This window comes from Echiichthys vipera, assembly GCF_963691815.1.
Source record: "Echiichthys vipera genome assembly, chromosome: 21".
Classification (NCBI taxonomy): Eukaryota; Metazoa; Chordata; class Actinopteri; order Perciformes; family Trachinidae; genus Echiichthys; species Echiichthys vipera.
The window spans coordinates 23,916,870-23,938,027 of record NC_139846.1 but is presented as its reverse complement, the minus strand read 5'-3'; the positions used below and the strand labels follow the sequence as shown (position 1 = coordinate 23,938,027).

The 21,158-nt window shown below is 46.3% G+C and overlaps 1 protein-coding gene across 1 annotated transcript in view; it reads right to left on the bottom strand.

Moving 5' to 3' along the window:
* Positions 1 to 556: 556 nt before the first annotated feature.
* The window catches only part of LOC310963362 (E3 ubiquitin-protein ligase HECW1-like), a 49,914-nt gene continuing 29,312 nt past the window's right edge, over positions 557 to 21,158 (bottom strand). Inside the window, exons 10-29 of the mRNA XM_083936141.1 lie at positions 20,012 to 20,582; positions 16,050 to 16,148; positions 14,095 to 14,248; positions 12,143 to 12,246; positions 11,692 to 11,798; positions 10,274 to 10,459; positions 9,318 to 9,452; positions 8,991 to 9,096; positions 8,757 to 8,853; positions 7,950 to 8,033; positions 7,683 to 7,789; positions 6,112 to 6,226; positions 5,709 to 5,822; positions 4,781 to 4,933; positions 3,605 to 3,703; positions 2,888 to 3,017; positions 2,495 to 2,641; positions 2,120 to 2,234; positions 1,634 to 1,832; positions 557 to 809 (exon numbers count right to left, since the gene is read on the bottom strand). Of these exons, the coding sequence (XP_083792267.1) occupies positions 698 to 809; positions 1,634 to 1,832; positions 2,120 to 2,234; positions 2,495 to 2,641; positions 2,888 to 3,017; positions 3,605 to 3,703; positions 4,781 to 4,933; positions 5,709 to 5,822; positions 6,112 to 6,226; positions 7,683 to 7,789; positions 7,950 to 8,033; positions 8,757 to 8,853; positions 8,991 to 9,096; positions 9,318 to 9,452; positions 10,274 to 10,459; positions 11,692 to 11,798; positions 12,143 to 12,246; positions 14,095 to 14,248; positions 16,050 to 16,148; positions 20,012 to 20,582 (2,934 nt within the window). The 3' untranslated portion in view covers positions 557 to 697. The remainder of the gene's footprint in view (positions 810 to 1,633; positions 1,833 to 2,119; positions 2,235 to 2,494; positions 2,642 to 2,887; positions 3,018 to 3,604; positions 3,704 to 4,780; positions 4,934 to 5,708; positions 5,823 to 6,111; positions 6,227 to 7,682; positions 7,790 to 7,949; positions 8,034 to 8,756; positions 8,854 to 8,990; positions 9,097 to 9,317; positions 9,453 to 10,273; positions 10,460 to 11,691; positions 11,799 to 12,142; positions 12,247 to 14,094; positions 14,249 to 16,049; positions 16,149 to 20,011; positions 20,583 to 21,158) is intronic.

The window sequence follows — 21,158 nt, the reverse complement described above, 5'->3', positions numbered from 1 at the left end:
TTCCTTTGGCATCAAGGCTACCAGAGTTTGCATCTGATGAGCTTATTTTTTCTTTTTTATAAATCTGCTTTATACTTTTAACCACATATTTAAAGATAAATCTGAATCCAATTCTCATTCAGTGCCTGACAAACATCAAACCCGATTGCATATGTTCACCGTTTGCATTAATTGCGTCGTAGTAAATCAATTTCACTTAAATGTATCTCTGTCTATTTATATTTGCTGTCTTTCCGACTTGATTCTATTTGTTTCTCCTTGTTTTTATAGTACACGATCATACTATATGTTTAGTTATTACTTTATGTATGTTAGCGTTTTCTACAGCTAGGTATTTTTGTCATCATTGGATGGATGATGCGTTTTGGTACACGCACCTTTAAATAACCTTGGTTCCATCTTAAAAACCTTGGAGTAGCGTCAGATATTCTCAGGTCTCAATGATTCAACGAGTCCCGCTGTAATGTCCTAAGTGCTGGGTGCTGTCATTGAAGGCCCCATAGCTAAGTGAGAGACTCTAACACACAGTACCGTAACAGTGACAGACATCCACGCGACCAAAACATTTGTACAATCCAGGTATCTCGAAGATGTTTTAAGCCCAAATGAGCTGCTTCTCTTTTTTTTTTTTGCATCTTAGCCCAGCCAGTGTCGCACAGGGGAGGGTGCATGTGTAGAGTTGTACGTCATGTCTGGCTCACTCCAGGCCAAACGTGCTGGTTTCCTCCACCGCGATCAGTAGTTTCTCATACAGCATGGTGTACGAAGGGTACGGAGGCAGGTCCAGTCGGTTAAAACAGGTGTGAGCCCTGAGAGAAACAGGCAAACCGATAGAGAGGATGTCAGTATCTGAAGCTCACATCACATTTTAAACCTGTGCATGTTCTCATGTGTCCAGGTCGTCGTTATCCTCAAAGCAATTTCAGTCAAAAGCAACTAAACCAGGCTCATTCGGATCAGTCCCAGCCTGCTCCTGGTCCTGGTCCTGGTCCTAGTCCTGGTCCTGGTCCAGTCCCAGCCTGGTCAGATGCGTACATGAACTGATGAAGCCTCTTGGATGAGAGGTGAAACGTCTTCCTAGACAAATAACCAAGTCCAGTTGCTTTTGACTGAAATTGCCTTGGGGCCAACGACCAGGACCAGTCCCAGCCTGGTCCAGTCCCAGCCTGGTCCTGGTCCAGTCCCAGCCTGGTCCTGGTCAGATGCGAACATGAAGAAAAACAGTGTCTTGTTTTACACTCCCTGTTAAATGCATCACATTTACAAAAACAGCTGACCACCGTAACTTTTTGTCTTTTAAGCAAACATTACTTAAACATTAGAAAATAGTTGGGGACTATTTTCATCTGTTAATATAATGCACATCTTAAGTATTCCTGGTAGCAGAACAGTGTAAGTGGGACTGAGTGAAAATAACCCAGTGTGTGTTCATGGTAATAAAAAAAATTGGATTAATTCGGTCATGCACACAAAACAGTCCAGTTTGTACTCGTATTGAACAAAGCCCTCTGTTGTGTCCGAGGGGTGGAGCGTGACTTTCATCGAGTGTGCAGCAGGTCCTTGACTTTGAGGAACAGACTAAAGAGAGCAGGACAGTGTGAACAGGGTTCTGTAGGGAAATGGGTTCAGATACCTCGGTAGTGATGTGACCTTGCCCCACTTCTCGATACAGAAGCGCCGGAGGCCGTTGGATCCCCGCAGCGTGGCGAAGCCTTCGTACGGCACGCTGGACGTCCCGGTGACAAACTGCAGCAGGCGGAGACGCTGCTCGTTGTTGAACCGCTCCACGGCGGCCCAGAACCACCGCATCACTATGTGACCGTCGTGGTAACCTGGTATTTGGGAGTCAGGGAGTTAGCACGTGACAGAACGGGCTCGCACAGTAGAACAATTCCAGGAAACATACATTATCAACCTTGATTGCGATAAGCTCCTGTCACTACGGTAACATGGTACAGACAGGTATATTAAAACACAGTGTGTGTCAGACTGAATCCAGATGTGCTCAGGCTAATCCGATAACTTCTCCTGATCCAGATTACATCCATATACGGATGTGCATGTTCATACTAGGTGTAGAAGGATCTTGATCTCTCACACACTGCACACACACATGTACCTCCTCTGTACTCTGTGTTGCTCCTCCAGTCATTGAGGTCGATCTCGACTGTCCCGGCGATGACCAGCTCCAGCTCCCGCGCATCAAACACAGACACCAACCTGGAGTCTACCACCTGGAACAGATAACAGTTGCCTTTAGGTGTGGGTGCCATGTGGGTGTACACGGGTCTATTACTGTGTATTCACATCTACGGGCACTGTAGTCTACTGTATGAACATGATGACGACTTGAGACTTTTTATATTATTGTCTGATAGTTGGGTTTTGTTTAAAATAACTCTCCCTACAGCTGGCTACAATATGCCCATGACCTTACTGATGTCTTGTAAAAATCATCTTACGAACCAACTGAGAGCATAAACAGTTAGTTTACCTCGTAGAAGCCTCTGACCAGGGCCTCCGTCTGCTGCACCACCCCTCTCTCCACCCTCCACTTGGCCATTCTCTCGATGTAATCCTTCTTGTTCTTTTCAGTCACCTGCAGGTTGGAGCCGCCTGACTTTAGCTCCCGCTCCGTCACCTGGCAACACAACAAGCGGTGGGTATAGTTAACAGTGCAACACACACACACAAGCAGTGCATTACAAGCTTGTAATTGTGGGAATACATCAATTATTGTAATAACAATACTATGCCTACGCACTTAACAGATCCTATCCATGTGGTTTAGATTGTAAATGTCACCCACAGACAGACAGACACACACACAGACACACACACACACACACACACACACACACACACACACACACACACACACGCTGACCTGTCCGAAGACCTCCTCGTTGACGGTGAAGGTGAGGTCCAGGATGTCCGTGATGTCGTTGTCTTTCATCCACTGCAGAGACTGGTGGAACTCCTCGTCCAGATACTCCAGATCAGACAGGTCTGTCGGTCTGAAGCACACACACAGAGCTCACACTACGACACACAAAACTACACAATACCAGCCTGCTGATCAGTTAGCTACGATCATTTCCTGTCAGCTCTCCTGAAGAACACTGAGGGGGAGGGGCATGTATTTGCAGAGCTCGGAAAACAAGAGTTAGAATAGAAGCTAAGATGCATGACTATGAAAACACTGAACAATCTGCCCAATAGCAGTAAACCCAGGCAAGGTCAAGGCACACAAACGTGGACTGGCTCTGGAAGGGTTAGTGTTTGTTAACCTCGAGTGAACAAATCATGAAACCACGATTGATTCATTCTACAAAGTAACATTGACTCAGAATCCAAAAGTGGTTGGATAGTCACAATAGGAAAAGTATCTGAGTTCTCACCTTACATTAAACGTCTACAGTCTCGTCCCTTTGACTTTAAGGTATTTTCTAACACAGTTGTTCAAATTTTGTGCGTACCATTCAACCAGGTCAGTTTCATGCCCATCCGAGCCTTAAACTGACATAACCTAACATTGTCTCCCATTGTGTATGAGAGTCAACAGAGAAACAAAGATAGTGTGTGTGTGTGTGTGTGTACTGACAGTCGAAGCAGGGCCTTGTAGAAGGGTCTGGTGAAGAAAGCATCCAGCAGGTACTGGTGGATCAGAGCCAGGCCCAGGATGCGACCACTGAAACGGAACCTGGACACACACACACACACAGACACACACACACACGAAACATGAGATTCAACCATTTAATCAGTTGAACCCCATTTTGACACATGAACAAAAAACAATAAGCCAAGTGGCTGGATACCAAATACAGTATTCCGCAAATTCACTTAGGGCGCACTCACACTGTCCATCCGTACCGTGCCCAAACAGGTTTTACAGGTAAAGCCTAGTTCGTTTGACCAGTGTGAGTGCAACCGTACCGTGCCTAGCTGTGACACGCTTGCCGTCCACGGCCCGTTTTGGAGAGGTGGGCTTTTGTAAAGCGTGTTTGCACGTGTACGAGCATGAGCGTGCGCACATGTACGAGCACGAGGCCTACGGCGGCTCTGAGGTCATTTCCTGTGCGCCTGTTGGGACGTAGAAAAAAGAAGGAGGGACCATGCGCGGACATTTAAAACAATGGCGGCAAAAGGTTCACGTTGGTGTGATGCGGAGGTGGAGTGTTTACTGCAGATTTGGTCGATGAAAAGATTCAAAAACAGTCGACAAGACGCACAAAAACTCTGAGGTCTACGGAAAGATCTGGAAACAAAGCCACGCATCGCCATGACGTCATCAATGCGTGTGACGTGTTACGGCGTGATGACGTATAGGCAGCAAGAAGCATTCTCCGAGGCCCAGGTAGTGTGAGTACAAACGGGCCTGGAGGGGGGGACAAGGACCCTAAAGCACGGGGCACGGGACGCACGCACAGTGGGAGTGCGCCTTAAGCTGTTTGTTGGAATAATTTACAGAATCGTACAATCACAACAATAACGAGCACTCGGCGCCAAAGTTGCAGATGAGTTGCAATATTATTGACTTTTCAAACACTGATTCACTGTGTTTGTGTCCCTCTTTGAGTGTGTTTGTGTCCCTCTTTGAGTGTGTTTGTGTCCCTCTTTGAGTGTGTTTGTGTCCCTCTTTGAGTGTGTTTGTGTCACTCTTTGAGTGTGTTTGTGTCCCTCTTTGAGTGTGTTTGTGTCCCTCTTTGAGTGCGTTTGTGTCCCTCTTTGAGTGTGTTTCTGTCCCTCTTTGATATGTTTGTATTGCACAGCTTACCATTCCAGATGGTTCTCCACAAATGCTGACATGGGGCTGATTTGAACCGTGTAAGTATCGTTGGCCGAGTACTCAAACAGACCGTAGTACGGATTAAAGAGCTCCTGAGACAAGAGGAAGAAGAACTCTCTGGAAGGACCGCTGTAGTCCAACCTGCAGAAACAACAAGACACAGGGAGGAAACATCTTTACACGTTTGGTTCATGGTTTATTTGGACAGTTCTGATTATATAGTCCTCTTTTTTTATCTGATAAAAATCAAACTGCTGCGCTTCGATCCCCGCCCTACCCTACTCGTGTCTTGGTCGGGCAGGTGCGTTCCCACTATGGTCGAATCTCCAGAATGAGGTGGGTCGTACGCCCCTAATTTGCAATCTAGGAACTTTTTTGTCATTCATCAATAGTTGGGTATTTCCCACGTGTTCTTATGTAAGATTAAAAATGTATTATTGTGACGTTTTCATATGCTATTTCCAAATCGCCTGACAAGAGCAGGAGGGTACGAGCAGATCCGCTGTCAGTGCAGGTTTCGTAAAAATCCCCTGTAGGATTTTCCTCTCATTGCTTTGTGCAAGAACACAGATAAGAGAAAACATTCATGCGTTCATGAGGCCCATTGAGCTTAAAGAGGTAAGAAGAACTAGAGTTTGGTAACAATTCTGTGTAAAACATATTGTTTACTCAACTATAATAACTCAGTGCAAGTTTAAATATATTATAAACAGCACTAAAAACATGTTGGTTATTTCAATCACAACGTTTTGGGCGTTATACAGCTTTAAAAATAACAGGATAACACACTGCACTGTAACACATTTATCCTTACCAGCCACGTGTGTGTGTGTGCGTGTGTGTGTGTGTGTGTGTGTGTGTGTGTGTGTGTGTGTGTGTGCGTGTGTGTGTGTGTGTGTGTGTGTGTGCGTCTCACCCCTCCTCTCCCAGGAAAGTGACGTAGAGCTTGTTCCTCTGCAGCTCTTTGCGGGAGTATGCCATCACCTGGTTAAAGGTTCCCTCCAGCAGGTGTTCCCTCCTGACCAGCAACCTACAACGACCACGAGAGCCGACACATTACTGCTATCGTATTTGCTCAACCGCTCAGTTTCTGTAAAGGTCATTTTCTAACATCAAAGCGTCTCATTCAAGGGAAGGAATACAATTATGGTGGAGGCGTTTCTTATTGTTTGAACCTTCGTGTTTCAAAATATGTGTGAGTGAGTCAGAACAGCTGCAATCTAATGAGAAAATATGATAATACTTTACAAGGGTTGTCGACCTTTCACTTTTATGATGATGGCTCATTAAGTTGTCTGATATGCATGTGTGAGTCTTACTTGATCTTGCCTGGTCCTTGCCCGTAGCCCTTGGCTTCTAATTTCCTGTAGAAGTTTCTTAGTTTGGCTTCGAAGTCTCTGCGGTAAGGAGCTGGAGCCCTGGCCCTCTGCAGGCCTACACACACACACGCACACACACACACACACGCACACACACACACGCACACACACGCACACACGCACACACACACACACACACATGCGCGCACACAGTCAGTCAGTCTAATTGAGGCCTACTGGAGCTTATTAAGATATCATTAGTGCACCCGAACAGAGCACAGCAGGCTCTGTCAAACAGCAATAATTACTGTTATGAGGTTTTAGTGAGTGTGTGTATGTGTTAGTGAGTGTATGTGTTAGGGAGTGTTAGTGTGTGTATGTGTTAGTGTGTGTATGTCTAACAGAATCCACTGAGTGCTTCGGATAGTGGGCTAGATTAGTGTGCATCTGCACTGTCGGCAGGGCTCCACAGTGAGTAACTAGGAGTACTGTGGCTTCGGGTGACAGCCACATAACACGTATGTGAAGAATGTTTCTATGACCTGGGGCGGAAAGCTTCCCAAATCTCTACAACTGGGGTGCCCTAGTAGCTCATCTGGTAGAGCTTCTGCTTCCTGGAGTCCTTAACAGTGGTCCAGGTCCAACTCAGACCCGTGGCCCTCTGGTGTATTAGCCTCGTGAGCCCATCCTGATCTCTGAGCTCCATGGTATTTAACTCGCAGATCAGTCTGGTAACGTGCAGCGGTGACAATTTGGAGTAGCGACCCAAACAGAGTTGGTTTTGAGGCGGATTTAAGTGACGAAACGAGAAGCGACTGTTGAGTGTAAACAACATGGAGGCTTCCACGGATGAGATGAGCGAAGCTATGGAGCAAGCCGCTCACTAACTCTTTGTTCTCTGGATCCTTCTGTTGAATATGGACCGGGCTCCTGAAATTGGGCCTTTGATCCGTAAATTCACGTTACACATACAGCAAATATCCTTTACCCACATGTTTACTTTGCCTTGACACTGTTGGTACGTCACACGTTGATCTGATTGGTTGATGTGGTCTGTATGTTGGTGATAGGCAGATAGTATTTTCACCCCTTCCTAAAAGATCTCCAAACCAGAGTTCCCAGATGGATCTGCTGAGCCCCCCCCCCCAGTTACATCTCCAGCTGCACAATATCTACCACCTTGCTACCATTCAGTGTTGTGCTCCAGCTTCCTTACAGCTTTATGAATGATGCAGTCATCTCAAATGTTACGTGCCATGTGTCTATAAACAGGAAACCGCTTTAATGTGAACGGAAATCTGCCATGACAGCCGTCTGCCTGTGTCAGCACTGGTAATCTGAGGCCGTGGTCCGCCGCCAAGCTTTAATTGGACAGTTTGTGTTTGTTTGTTTCTTCATTCTGGCACATTTCACAACACAACACCCTGTGTACTTTGCATTCAGTGTTAGCAGGTCTATGCTGCTCTCTGCTGGTGAACATTGGAATATTTAGCAACTGTGTGCTTGACTCCCATCACATTTCTGCAACTGTGAACCCCAAACATTTGTGATTGGCGTGCTCGAAGACCTACCAGGAGAGTTCTGTGGTGAGGAGGCGGGGGAGCAGCGAGGAGAGATGCTGAAGCCGGGATGGATGGGGTGAGGCGGGACGTAGGACATGATCTCCTCTTCGAATAAACTACGAACCGGACACAGAAATAGAAGACGTTATTTCTCTGCACTACGTTAAGTCAAAGCGTAGGCTGTGAGGGAACTCCGTCACTTGTGAGTACATCACTGTAAAGGGCGACAGATGTTGCTACCCAACATGGACAAACTGGGTTAAGTGTGTGCTTTACCTTAACAGGATGACAAGGTCTGCATCACATGACAGCTTCTCAACCCCCTGAGTACCTTCTGTTCGGAGGTAGTGGATTTTCTCCCTGAACAAAGTCGAAAGATGAATGAGGAGGATGTGAGAGAGTGAGGGAAGATGACGATGGAGGACTAGTGGCAGTGAACGGCACTACCAGCTCAATCTACAACTCACTGCACAACACAACCTCAGCAAAGACAAACACAGAATTAAGAAAGGATCTGAAAAATACACACTTAAATTGTTTAAATTGCCTGTTATCTTCTGTTGAATATGGTTTTACATGGGATAAGCAAAAGATATGGACAGTGACGTTAAAATGAGGTGGCAGATCAAGTTGACTCGAATGTCGAATGTTTACAACTCTCACGCCCCTCCCCCTCTACCACAAGCTCCTCCCCTCCCTCCCATCTAGTGCTCGTCAGTGCACGTGCACCAGATTCCTGTGAACGCCCCAGTGTCTTCTCTCATCAATAAACGGCATGGAGTACACGCTACACAGAGGTAGGCTGGCTAACTTACTCATAGATAGCAAATGCTAACGTCATGTAGCGTATGCCTAGCTTGAGGCGTGTGTCTGTGATGTTGTAACATGCGCAAGAAGGGGAGGGGGGGATCTGTGGCGTGTGAGTCAGCTCTGTGCTGAGTGGACAGGATGATACGGGCGCTGTCGGATGATTTAAGGATGATAAACCGGGTGATTTATGACGTTTTATCGGAGCAGAGTCTCGGCTTTAGTGAATGTGATCAAACGAATGTTGCCGACCAGTACTTTAAGAAAGAATTATACCTCAGTGCATGGTTCCTACTAAGGCTGGGCTGTCGCTCCTGCAACATGTCAAATATGTTTGGCTGTCGAAGGAACGCCACTATCTTGTCATTATAAGCTGGTGAGAGAGAGAGAGAGAGGCAAACAGGGAGAAGGGGTCAGACATTAAAGCACAACATGGCATCAGAAAAGCATCGCATCAGGGTTCATCATCATGGCTTTGAATGAATGATGAGATGTAATGATGGTGCCTACACGGAGCGGTCAGCTGTGAGTTGTGCTGGCCTCGTATGGCGGCGACAAGGCTGTTTCCAGGCCTGGCCATCAGAGAAGCCCCACGACTCCTGGACACATCAGATGCCTGGGAACACACACCAACAGGACACACTTTATCTTCTGATGAGGCTCTAATAGCTGTTTTCCACTGATCCTTACACCTCCTATAAATCTGATCTACTACGTTTCTAGATAATGTCAGCATATTAGCAGGACGCAGTCAACCGTCAACCGGTCCAGTGTCTGTGGTTAGTTCACGTGGTGTGCAACTCTGCGTATATTGATAGTACAGGTGTGTGTGAGTACCTCCCCGGCGCTATAGCTGCGTAGTCTCTGTAGATGCTGTCTGTGAGCGAGGTGGCCGGGCAGACGGCCATTCTGCAGAGGGATGCGAGGGTCGATGAAGGTTGTGGCTCGACTGTTGTGGTCCACAAAGAAAGACTGAGACGCAGAAAAGATAGAGTGAAATATTACAGCGTTTATAAAAGACATATTATACGCAATACAGTAACAGACTATTCAGTCAACTGCAGTGGAGGTATTTCATGCTGCCGAAGAAAGTTCACAAACATTTGCATTCACCCTGCCATGTATCTGTACAAGAGGCCCAACTCCTGCTGCAGAAAACAACCCACAAACCATATATGGCTTTGATTTATATAGCGCCTTTCTCAGTGCTCAAGGTGCTTTACAGAGTCCAGGTTCCAGGTGGTGGTGGTAAACTACGTAGTAGTCACAGCTGCCCTGAGGCAGACTGACGTAAGCATGGCAGCCAATCAGCGCCTACGGCCCCTCCGACCACCTCCTCAAACACACAGCAGTCATACACATTCACACGAGGCAAGGTGGGTGAAGTGTCTCGCCCAAGGACGCAGCAAAGACCAAACCGTGACACACTTTGGGTCCAGTCTTTCCCCAGTCCTACGCCCAGCGTAATGTTTCCAATCAGACACAAATACCTAAGTAAGTCCCTCTGGACGAGGTCTCCTCTGTCCACACAACCTGCTCCCCAGCGAAGGCAAGTCTCGCCTTTTTATTCTTTCTGCTGATGAGAGGTGTGGTCATTTCATTTTCTACAGGATGGACTTTGACCTTCTCTGGGGTCCATACTGCATAAAACAACATAATCAAACGGCTCAATCAAAGTGGAGTGTTTCGCCCTTGGTTCATTTCGCTTTGCTAGCATTTCCAAGTATGACGCAGTGCTGACAACAGGGTAACATGCAGATCCATTAAAGGGTCATTCTACTTACGTAACTTACCTTGCCCTGGGGATCGGTCTTGATCTCCCAGCCTCTTGGCAGCTCAAGCTGAGTATCTGCAAACTTGTTGAGGAACACCACCAGGTCCCGGTTGTGTTGGTAGCGCTCAAAGTTCCTGGCGTCGCGACGCACCTTCAGAATCATGTGTTTGACACAACTGCTGCTGGTGAACATCCGGTACGCTGCCTGGAGAGAGCACAACAAGTTACTTAACAACGTTAATAAAGTAAGATGTTTGCTGTTTGGATGCTATTTTGGCTATGTAATTGAGTTTGTGTGTGTTTGGGTGCACTTGTATGTGTCTACAACAGATGCTTTCAATGTGCTTTATCCAAGTCTTAACAAGAATGAGCACATTAATGTTACATCTGTGGTCCTTTTACAGGTATAACAGCAAAAAAAGTATTCTGATCTAATTTGTTTTCAAGTCATTTTCCTCATCTACAATATAGATTTGTAAAACAAGTACCAGAGGAGGCCCTCACATTAGGGCGTGTACACACTGTCAGGCGTTGGAGTGGAAAATTAGATCAATTTCAGACTCTGACATAAAGTCTTAGACTCCGGTTCGCTCACTATGACCCATGCTCCGTCCTTATAGCTGCATTCATCAAACATGTCCCAGCTCTATACTCAGAGTTGGCTCTGCACAACTATTCATTAGTCAAAAACAATGTTTTGCAGGGTGGATTGGGCGCGTGTCATCTCACGGCTCCTGGCTTCACACTGTGGGAAGGCTGTTTGTTTGTTTATTACCTTATTTCTGACCTTCTGTCCATCCCACATCTTCTTACCATTGTCACAACTTCTCATCTGTGTTGTGAGCTTGTGAGAAGGTCACCTTGTGCTGCATTTACTTGCATTTGGACATCAGAGGTTTGCTTTTGTAAATTTCCAACGAGTCACAACGAATGCATAGCCTTTATTTACAGTGTATTTGATTAGATTGTATTAAACTGTGGTGTCAGCTTCCCACCTATACCACAACAGCTACGATCTGCCTCTGCAGTTAATCCTCCAGAGGGGCAGCACAGCTAAACAGGGCAATTGCACATCTGATAGTCTTTCTACGTGACTCATGACACATTACGGTACAAACTGCTCCAAGAGTGTGGCCGTAGACCACCTCCGATTGTGGCATAGGCTAGGGATGTCAGATGTTTGATTAAAGTGAAGGGGGTGAGCACTTAGGCAAGCAACAGCTTCAGAACAGGCTCATTTGAGGTGGACCTTTAAAGTGGACCAGCTATTCTCATTTGAGAATGTGTGGAAACACGGCATTAGTGACAGCTCGCTCATCCAAGTTGTGCTCAGAACCTTTTAACCTAAGATCGCTCGCTAGCAAAGTCGTTAGCGGAGTGTGTATGCAAATTACCCGACATGCTATATGCTAATATTCTTGGTGGTGTAGGACTCACGTAGTTACTGTGCAACACGGTGAAGAACTCTGGGTGTGTGATGAACTTGACTGCGGGGGATTGGAGGAGATGGCTGATCTTCTGGTGATTGACAGGTGAAGCTGGGCCTGCGGACGGACAGAGAACAGGTAAATGACTTTCCCTTAATTGCATTTGTAAGCACGTCAGTAGGTCTGACTGAGGTGTTATATGTATAAATAATAAATACAATATTTAACATGAAAAAAGTACTGTAGCAGAAGATTAACATTGATTGTAAATGACAATGCCACTGGGAGGAGGCCTCGGGGAAGACCCAGGACCAGGTGGAGAGATTAGATCTCCACACTGGCCTGGGAACGCCTCAGGATCCCCCAGTTAGAGCTGGTGCCCCCGAGACCCGACCCCAGATAAGAGGCTGATGATGAGATGAGATGAGAATGACAAAGTGGGAGGAGGCTCAGTGCTGTACCTGTCTGAGCAGTGTCAGGATCCGTCTCTGTGCTGCTGCTCCGCTCTAACCTCGGACTCCCACCATCCTCCTCTGTGGCCATGGTCCTTTGGATGTTCTGGTACCTGCACAAACAACGAGACATCTTCTTACATGAGTATGACGAACCTGTTGATTTCTTTGGCTCGTGAAGGATTACTGGATTTATAATACTGGCATCTTTCACAAAGAAACACTTTCACTTTGTCAATGTTGTTGCAAATTCTCACGAGCTGCTGTTCTGCATTGTAACGCACTTCTCTGCCCAGAACGCACTTTACAAAGGTTGGACTTTCCTTTCCAGTCACCAGATGTCAGTGTAACTCCACTTAAGGACCTGAATGAAGCTGAGCACACTGTGCCAACTCCTCTTCACTCTCCCATTTTCCCTCCTCCCTCATTGCCTCGCTTCAGCACTTTTCAGTACAACATTATTGTTCGGTTTACAAGAACTAAACAATAATAAATATATTTAGATGTAAATTGAATGACAGGGATTTTGGTATTTGCTATTCAGGTGTAGGGATGGGAATAAAGAACTGGCTCCAGTTGAGAAACGGTAACAAATTGGTATCGCGACCGAAATCTTAACCCCCCAAGTTTTTACTTCCTGCAATGATACCGGCATGTTTTTCTGACGCAATGCAAAACAATGACGTCAAACCAAAACTTTGCATTAGGATGAGATCAGCACCACACAGACAGGCTTAGCAAGAGAAATAAAACAGTTTCAGTCAATCGTTGAGCATTTTCATAGAAACTCTCATGCTGCGTTGCTCGTTCTGTCCCTTTGTGACCGTGCAGGCGATAGTCCAGCGGCTTTGAAAGTGACAGGTTCGAGGACGAGTGTCAGCTGTTAATGCGATCTGAGTGGAGCATTTACGCTTCAGGGTCAATTGTGTATCTGTCTTTGGTGTTGATTTATTTCTTTGTTTTTTGTTTCGAGGCTGCGTCAAATCCAGGTCTTCAACTGGTCTATGAGCAAACGTGATTACCACAGGAGGGTGAGTGTCTGTCGTTGGAATACAAAGGGCATGGGGACACATGGACAGTGTGAGTGCGCCCTAAAGAGGAAGAAAATACTTTGCATGATATAGTCTTCCTTCAGGGGACACATCTCTCAGACCTGTGCAGGGAGTGTGTGGGGCAAGTCTTTAACTCAGTGGGCTCCAGCAGCAGTCGGGGTGTTACGTTTGCTGGTTCACAAATACAAAAATTTTACAGTTAATAATGGGAGAGTTGTTATTATTGAAATCGAAATCCAGGGTGACCCTATGACATTTGCTAACATACTGTATATGCTCCTAACCTAGATGATCCTGCTTTCTTTGGTATGTAAAAAAAGGGAAATTCAAAATGTGTCGTGTCTACACTCGTATAGTTTCTTTCATGAGCTCCCATTCTCTCCTCTCTTACTTCAAGTGACATAGGGCCCATTTTAGTATCAGATCATGCATGGGTGAATCTTCTTCTGCCGCTGACTCTTCTTGGCAATACAGGTTTTGACCCCTTCCTGAACATAACCTCTAGTATATGGTACAACCCCGCCTATGTATTGGTAAATTCTGGAAAAGGGTATTGCAGTGGTTGGTGACCTTTACAAAGAGTAGGATCTCAAATCGAATCACTAACCTGCCAAATTTAAATTGGACAAACAACAAGACTAGCACTATGTGCAAAGTCATAGTTTGCAGAGAGCAACTTTTAAATCGCATCGCGATGACGTCATCAATGCGTGTGACGTGTTACGGCGTGATGACGTATAGGCAGCAAGAAGCATTCTCCGAGGCCCAGGTAGTGTGAGTACAAACGGGCCTGGAGGGGGGGACAAGGACCCTAAAGCACGGGGCACGGGACGGAGGAACAGTGGGAGTGTTATTTTTGATCAGGATATGTGCACAGTTGGGGCTTTCTCTCTGCATTAGCAGTCTGACCTTCTATTGAGTTGCTCCATCTGCTGTGTGGATCCTGAGCGGGGGATGCCGTGGTTGCACTTGCTGCCTTGGCTTGGTCTCTGCCAGGTCGTGGTCCGGTTGACATGGTCCACATAGAAAACTCTGCCGTGGCTATCGATGCGAGCTTCCCAGTCTGTGGCGACAGAGAGGTGGGGGAGGATTAGACGAAGACAAAGTTAGAAGAAGAGTCTCCCATGGTTAAGGACGTGTCCATCAGTCACGTTACAAACCTCTTCCTGAATATCATGAACCCTGAAGACAAACGTCAAGAATGTTTCTCCATGATTGTCAAGCAATATTCATAACTTTTCAATGCCCTGGGGTTTTATTTGTGTTGATCACTTTAAAAAAAGTGTACGACATCTCACGCTACCTCTCAACTATACACACACAGTCAAGTTTTTACTTGCACAAGAACAAAATACAAGATGATTACAATGAAGAAGAAAGAAATGACACTGCAGGAGAGGAAATACCTCATTCAACGTCCTCCAATACTCAAACAAATAAAACACGAGGTTATTACTCATCCAAAAAACAAAAAGAAAACCATCAAATCAAAGTTGTAAGCAGCGAAGAGCAGGCGCCTTCCCCTCTCTGGATGACTGGGGTGCTGGGGGGGGGACAGGACGAAGCGGCCGTGCATTTCTTCAACCAGCAGACACTGCAAAGAGCGTGAGGCTCTGGAGGTTATGCAGTGAGTGTAGACCACACAGTGTAAACTTCATGTTAACCAGATGTTTTTAAGCATTTCATAAAATATCTACTTCATGTATTATGTATTAAAACATCTCAAAATCAGTCTTTGTCAACACTCCCATTATCGTGTGAAAACAGAAAAGCTAAAGGCTGGGGCAGCTGGTGGCTGAGTGGTTAGATCAGTCGTCCCATGTGTGGAGGCTGAATGTCCTCGAGGCGGCACCTGCAGGTTCGACTCTGACCTGGTGCCATTTGCTGCATGAACTTTTTTTAATACTTTTACTATTCCATGTGAATTATGTCAATGCACAAATAATGAATGTACCGTATTTTCCGCACTATAAGTTGCACCTAAAAACCTTCAAATGTCTCAAAATCCGACAGTGCGCCTTATAATCCGGTGCTCCTTATATATGGACCAATATTGAGCCACAAAAGGTCTCAACTACGGTGAGCAGCCGCCGACTCTATTTTCCCCCGTAGAAGAAGTAACGCTCGGTGCATGTTGAGATATACGACTGCGTGAAGCGTGCCGTTTCATTTCCATGTGTGTGTTTATGTAAAGAGCCCAAAATGGCTCCTGTTAAGAGACACGCTTACGACGCAGAGTTTACACTCAAGGCCATTAGTCACGCAGTAGAACACGGGAATAGAGCAGCAGCCAGAGAGTTTAACATGAACAAATCAATGGTGCCGAAGTGGAGGAAGCAACAAGACGACCTCCCCTGACTGTTGTGTTGACGTTCCCTTTAGCGCAGCTCCATCTAACGGATGCAAAACGTAACCCCAGCCTCCACTGTAGCGTCTGTTCTATGCGCCTTATAATGCGGTGCGCCTTGTATATGGAAAAAGTTTCAAAATAAGACATTCATTGAAGGTGCGCCTTATAATGTGGTGCGGAAAATACGGTACTGAAAACATTGCTTGTAAGAGAAACACTGGTTAGCAACCATCAGTTTTATAATGACGTCACAGCTAAATGGGGTCTTGCCCTAACGGCGGCTGACCCTCCTGCTCTGAATCAGAAAAGACCAAGCAGCACAGCGCAGTATGAAGCTGTACATCTGAACCTAAAGAGGTGTGCAAGGAGGGAGAATGAGATGATGAGGGCAAACACAGAGATGATGGGATATGTTTGGAAATCAAACATACATGGCAGCATGCATTTGCACACTAAGAGCAAACCAAGGCATAGGGATGACTCCAGAGTAAGACTGTGAGGTGTTGGTTCTTACTTGGAGGTAAGGCTTGGTCAGTAGCGGCAGGAAAATGGTTAAGGTCATGGCTGGGTCGCAGGACTGGAAGATGGCCGACAGGAGGGGAGAAGCCTGAGCCTACAGGACATCAGAGAGACAGGACGGGATAAATGAGCATGGTGCTGGGGATACATGAATAGAAAGAGGAAACTCACTTGGGATGCGGAGTGTGCGACACATTTTGTCACCCTTAACCATGTGGTTCCAGCTTAGTTTCTATTGGTTGAGTGATTTTCCCGTCCAGTGTCAATGCAGGAAGTAGTGAGCACTTTCTTTTAACTCTGGTTTCGGTCTCCAAAGCTGCATTCACACTACAGGTCTTAATGCACATGCTCAAATACGACTTTTTTGTTTGTCTGTTCATGTGGCCTCTTTAAATGTGGCCTGTCTACGGATTGCTCAGGCTCCTGAAGTGACCCGCATGTGCAGTTGATCATCGATAGCATCACGCCGCAACGATGTTTCCGGAAGTTAACATGGCAGCAAAGGTAACCAGTATTGTAGGACTTCATGATACTGAAAGCTACCCTCCACTGGCCGCCTGCTTCACTGCTGTCCTTCATGTTTGGCTTGATTCTGTTCCTGACTCCCTGATTCGAAAATGTCAGATTCAATACGACTTGTGCTGCTCACACTGTCAAAAGCAGATCAGATATGGGTCAAGTATGATTAAAATCAGATTCAGGTCACTTGGAACTGCAGTGTGAACGTAGCCCAATAGTTCATGTTACAATTTCCTTTATTTCCACTAGATGGTGCTTCAACAAAGAGTTGAGCGCACAATGAATTACCATTCACCAAGTCTTTTCCATGCTCCATCTAGTCCAGGGGTGGGCAATTCTGGTCCTGGAGAGCCACTGTCCTGCATGTTTTAGGTTCCTCCCTACCCTAACACACCTGAGTCTAACAATAATCAAACTGTGACGAGCTTCAGCTGCTTGATAACGAGCAAATCATTAGACTCAGGTGTGTTAGAGCAGAGAGGAACCTAAAACATGCAGGACAGTGGCTCTCCTAGACCGGAATTACCCGCCCCTGGTCTAGTGGGTTCAACAAATACAACTAATGGTTCATGAAGCTTCATCTGGACATCACTCGTCTCTAATAACGCCTGAGAAAATAATCTTTAAGTGCTCAATACTCCACTGTTGTCACCAGCTTGTCTTTAAGTGTGTTTGTCTGCTGTTTGATGCAGAGCAGGTAGTTTCAGCTGACTGCTGCTGCTGAACACAAGGCTAATGAGAGACGTGAAACGTGAAAAAAGGAGTAAAGTTTTTAGGCTGTAAAACCGAAACAATGAGCTGAAACAGGCCGAATTCTCTGTGGGTTCAACACAACAAGTAACTGTAAGTAACTCATATTAAACTAAGTCATTTGACCCATTGAGTCTTGCAGAATCATCCAATACTATACTTGTTCTGTCTTATGATGGGTAATTCACATCAATTAACTGTGTCCTAACGTAAGAACCAATGATCTCAAACATAAAGCAGCGCTCACTCTCCATCACCTCGCTATAAGTGAGCACTCTCACTGGCTATCTCTTTGGATTTCATCAGCAAAGACAGTATTCACATCTGCTGTGAATAGGCTGATTGTGACTGAATGTGATCCGGATGAAGGGAATGCAAAGTGGACGTACACCAATGACATGGAAATGTTGTAAGATGATCTGGAGTCAGCCTGGTGGAGATGTAAGCAACACAATATTATCACATTAACAAGGGCGCATCCTACCACCAGGTATGTTATCCCCAAAGGCAGAAACACTGTTGTAGCAGCCTCAAATGGAATTATATTATTATATATTATCATTTCAAGTCAACGCAGTATGGAGTTGTGTAGTGCCATCCCAACTCTGAAGGCTCCTGTCTTCCTAAAGGAGTACTTAGACTCATGCTGGACATACAAGTACTGTTGTTGCTTTGCTTCTCTGGGACTCAAACCTCCCCACAACCAGTCAAGGCAGATGTCCATCCACCTGAATGACTGCGGTGAGACTTGCTCTAAGTAACGGATTCAAGCTTCAACGCATAAATCATGCAGTTACAGTACCTCATTTCCCTTTTTTTAAGTAGTTCTTCAAAGGCAATCTTTGCATGTTTCTCCTGATTGTAAAGTAGCCTGAACTGGCCAAAATGCAGTCTTGTTACCCATCAGCTATCGTTTGCTGACGTCAGCCCATGGTTAGTCCACTCTTAGACCCAATCCAGATTGACTTCTGCCCCCGTATAGGAATTGGATTTGACCATAATTTACCTGATAAACCACAAGGCAGCGAGCAATGTGAGGGTCCTGCCATCTTCAGAAGTTTTCTGATGACTTTGCTATAGTTATATGTAGTTATATGTAGGCTGGGGTGGGTAACATTGTCACATGGTTTGAGAGACAAAGGACAAAGGAGTTGGTTGCGGATATAATGAAGACTAAGGCAACAGTGACCCCTCTTTCCACCTGGGGAGTCAATGTGGACATTGCAGAGGACTACAAGCACTTCAGAGGCCTTCGGAGGCCACGAGTGCCCCGTACAGACTTCTTCTCTTTTTGCTTTTTTGTCACATTTACATGTTTCAGATCATCAAACAAAATTAATATCAGGCAGTAATAACCTGAGTAAATACAAAATGTACTCCTTCTTAAATATTGAGTAAAAAAGCCAAACCAACCTGGCCCTATGTGAAAAAGAAACTGTTGTTAAATCATGAATGAACAGTGATAAACAAAGTCATTGACATCTATCCGTCTGGAAACGCGTCCAAAGCCATTTCTAAGGCGTTGGGACTCCAGTGAACCACAGTGAGAGCCGTTATCCACAAATGCTGACCGACCAAAATGACTCCAAGAGCGCATCGACGACTCATCCAGGAGGTGACAAAAGAACCCAGAAGAACATCTAAAGCACCGCAGGCCTCACTTACCTCAGTTAAGGTCAGTGTTCATGATTCAACAAGAAGAAAGAGACGGGGGAAAATGGCATCATGGGAGAATTCCCAGGATGAAACCACTGCTGACCAAGAAGAACACAACGGCCCGTCTCACATATAACAAACAAACATCTTGTTAACCCCTAAGACTTTTGGGAAGTCAGAAGTGGATCTTGTTGGAAGGTGTGCGTCCAGTTACATCTGTAATAAAACTAACAGCATTTCAGAATAAGAACATCACAGCAACAGTCAAACATGGGGGTGGTAGTGTGACGGTCTGGGGCTGCGTTGCTGCTTCAGGACCTGCACCACTTGCTGTAATCGAAGGAACCATGAACTCTGCTCTCTACCAGAAAATCCTGATGGACAATGTCTGGACATCGGTTTGGGACCTTGAGCTCAAGGGCACTTAAAAATGGTTGTTTATTATGTTGGATTAGGTTATTCAGTCGCTGAAGGCTATACTTAGGGGGAAATATATGTATAAATGCGTCGATTAGTCGACTAATCGCTCTAAATGACGACCACTGACCACCACCAATGGACCACTAAACTGCTATCCTGACGCTAAATGGCAACAGGTCGATCACAAGGCCCCCACCACGTCCCAAAGCATACTACGCTTTATCATCTAAATTGGTAAGACCAAAAGAAGTTAAATTCCAAAGTGTTTTACCAGCTACATGTACCATTACGTAGCGCAGCCGGATCATCTGTCACAACAAACAGAGCAAGCGCAAATTACAACACACACAGCGAGAGAGTGATGTCATTCTCTGCTCAGGACGCCATCACACAATCACTTTAAAGTTGTCAGCAGCGTGTCATCTTAAAAACAAATCAAACCCAGAGAGAAAGAGTCTGGGTTCAACTGGCCAACACATAACCATAACATGTGACCAATAACATAGGAACAAAGAAGGTCCCGCTGTTGTATTGACACGCATGCTTGTTTTAACAGATACCGTTGCCGACACTCGAGCCGACAACCAATATGAAGGTGATGTTTTCTCTCACCGATGCTGTTTCTGTCGCTGGGCCCCGCCACGGCCGGCTCCCCCTGCTCTCCTCTCCTGGCCTCCTTCGACCTCCCCGTCCTCCTCTCTCCTGCTGCCACCTGGCCCTCCGGTGTGTTGTCGCCGTCAGGTACCGACTCAAAGGCGCTCTCCTCATCTTCCTCCTCATCCTGGGAGGAGAACACGGTGCTACCGGAGAGTCTGTTGCTGTCCACTGAGGAGAGGCGGGTGTGGCTGCAGAAGCGGCTCCTCCCCTCGTAGCCCGAGTTGCTGTAGCACGACGTGCTGTAACAGGAAGTGCTGTAGCAGGAGGTACTGTAGCAGGAGGTGTCACAGAACTCGCACTCGTTATCGCCCGGTTGTCTGTGGGTGCTCCCGCCGACTCTTCTCCGTCCTCCGTTACTGGAGTCCCCCTCCTCGCTCTCCAGGCAAGAGGGGGAGATCCTCCTGACTGCTGTATGTCCTCCTCCTCCCCCATCACCTTCCAGGAGCTGGTTCAGCTCGGAGAGGCGTTCAATAGAGAGGCTGCGGGGTAGGGTGCGACGGCAGCAGGGGCCTGGGCACTCTGGGACCTGCAGGAATACGCAGACATTTAAAGGGGACATATGAGCATACTGTTATTTCTGCAGCATAACCCATTTATCTCATCTCTCATCTCATCTCATCTTCAGCCTCTTATCCGGGGTCGGGTCGCAGGGGCAGCAGCTTTAGCAGGGGACCCCAAACTTCCCTTTCCCGGGCCCCAGCTCTAACTGGGGATCCTGAGGCGTTCCCAGGCCAGTGTGGAGATCTAATCTCTCCACCTGGTCCTGGGTCTTCCCCGAGGCCTCCTCCCAGCTGGACGTGCCTGGAACACCTCCCTAGGGAGGCGCCCAGGGTTCATCCTTACCAGATGATCCTGAACCACCTCAACTGGCTCCTTTCAACGCAAAGGAGCAGCGGCTCTACTCCGAGTTCCTCACGGATTTGGTTTCTATCAAAAACACATCTATCTATATATTTATTAATCAGTAGTGAGAGGCAAATGAGGCTTCATGAACCATTGGGTGTATTTGTTCACGGAAGTAAAGAAAAGGTTCAATGAATGGTTATTCAGTGTGCCTTCAAGTCAAGGGCGTCCTAATGACCACGATGTAAACGTCAAGTCG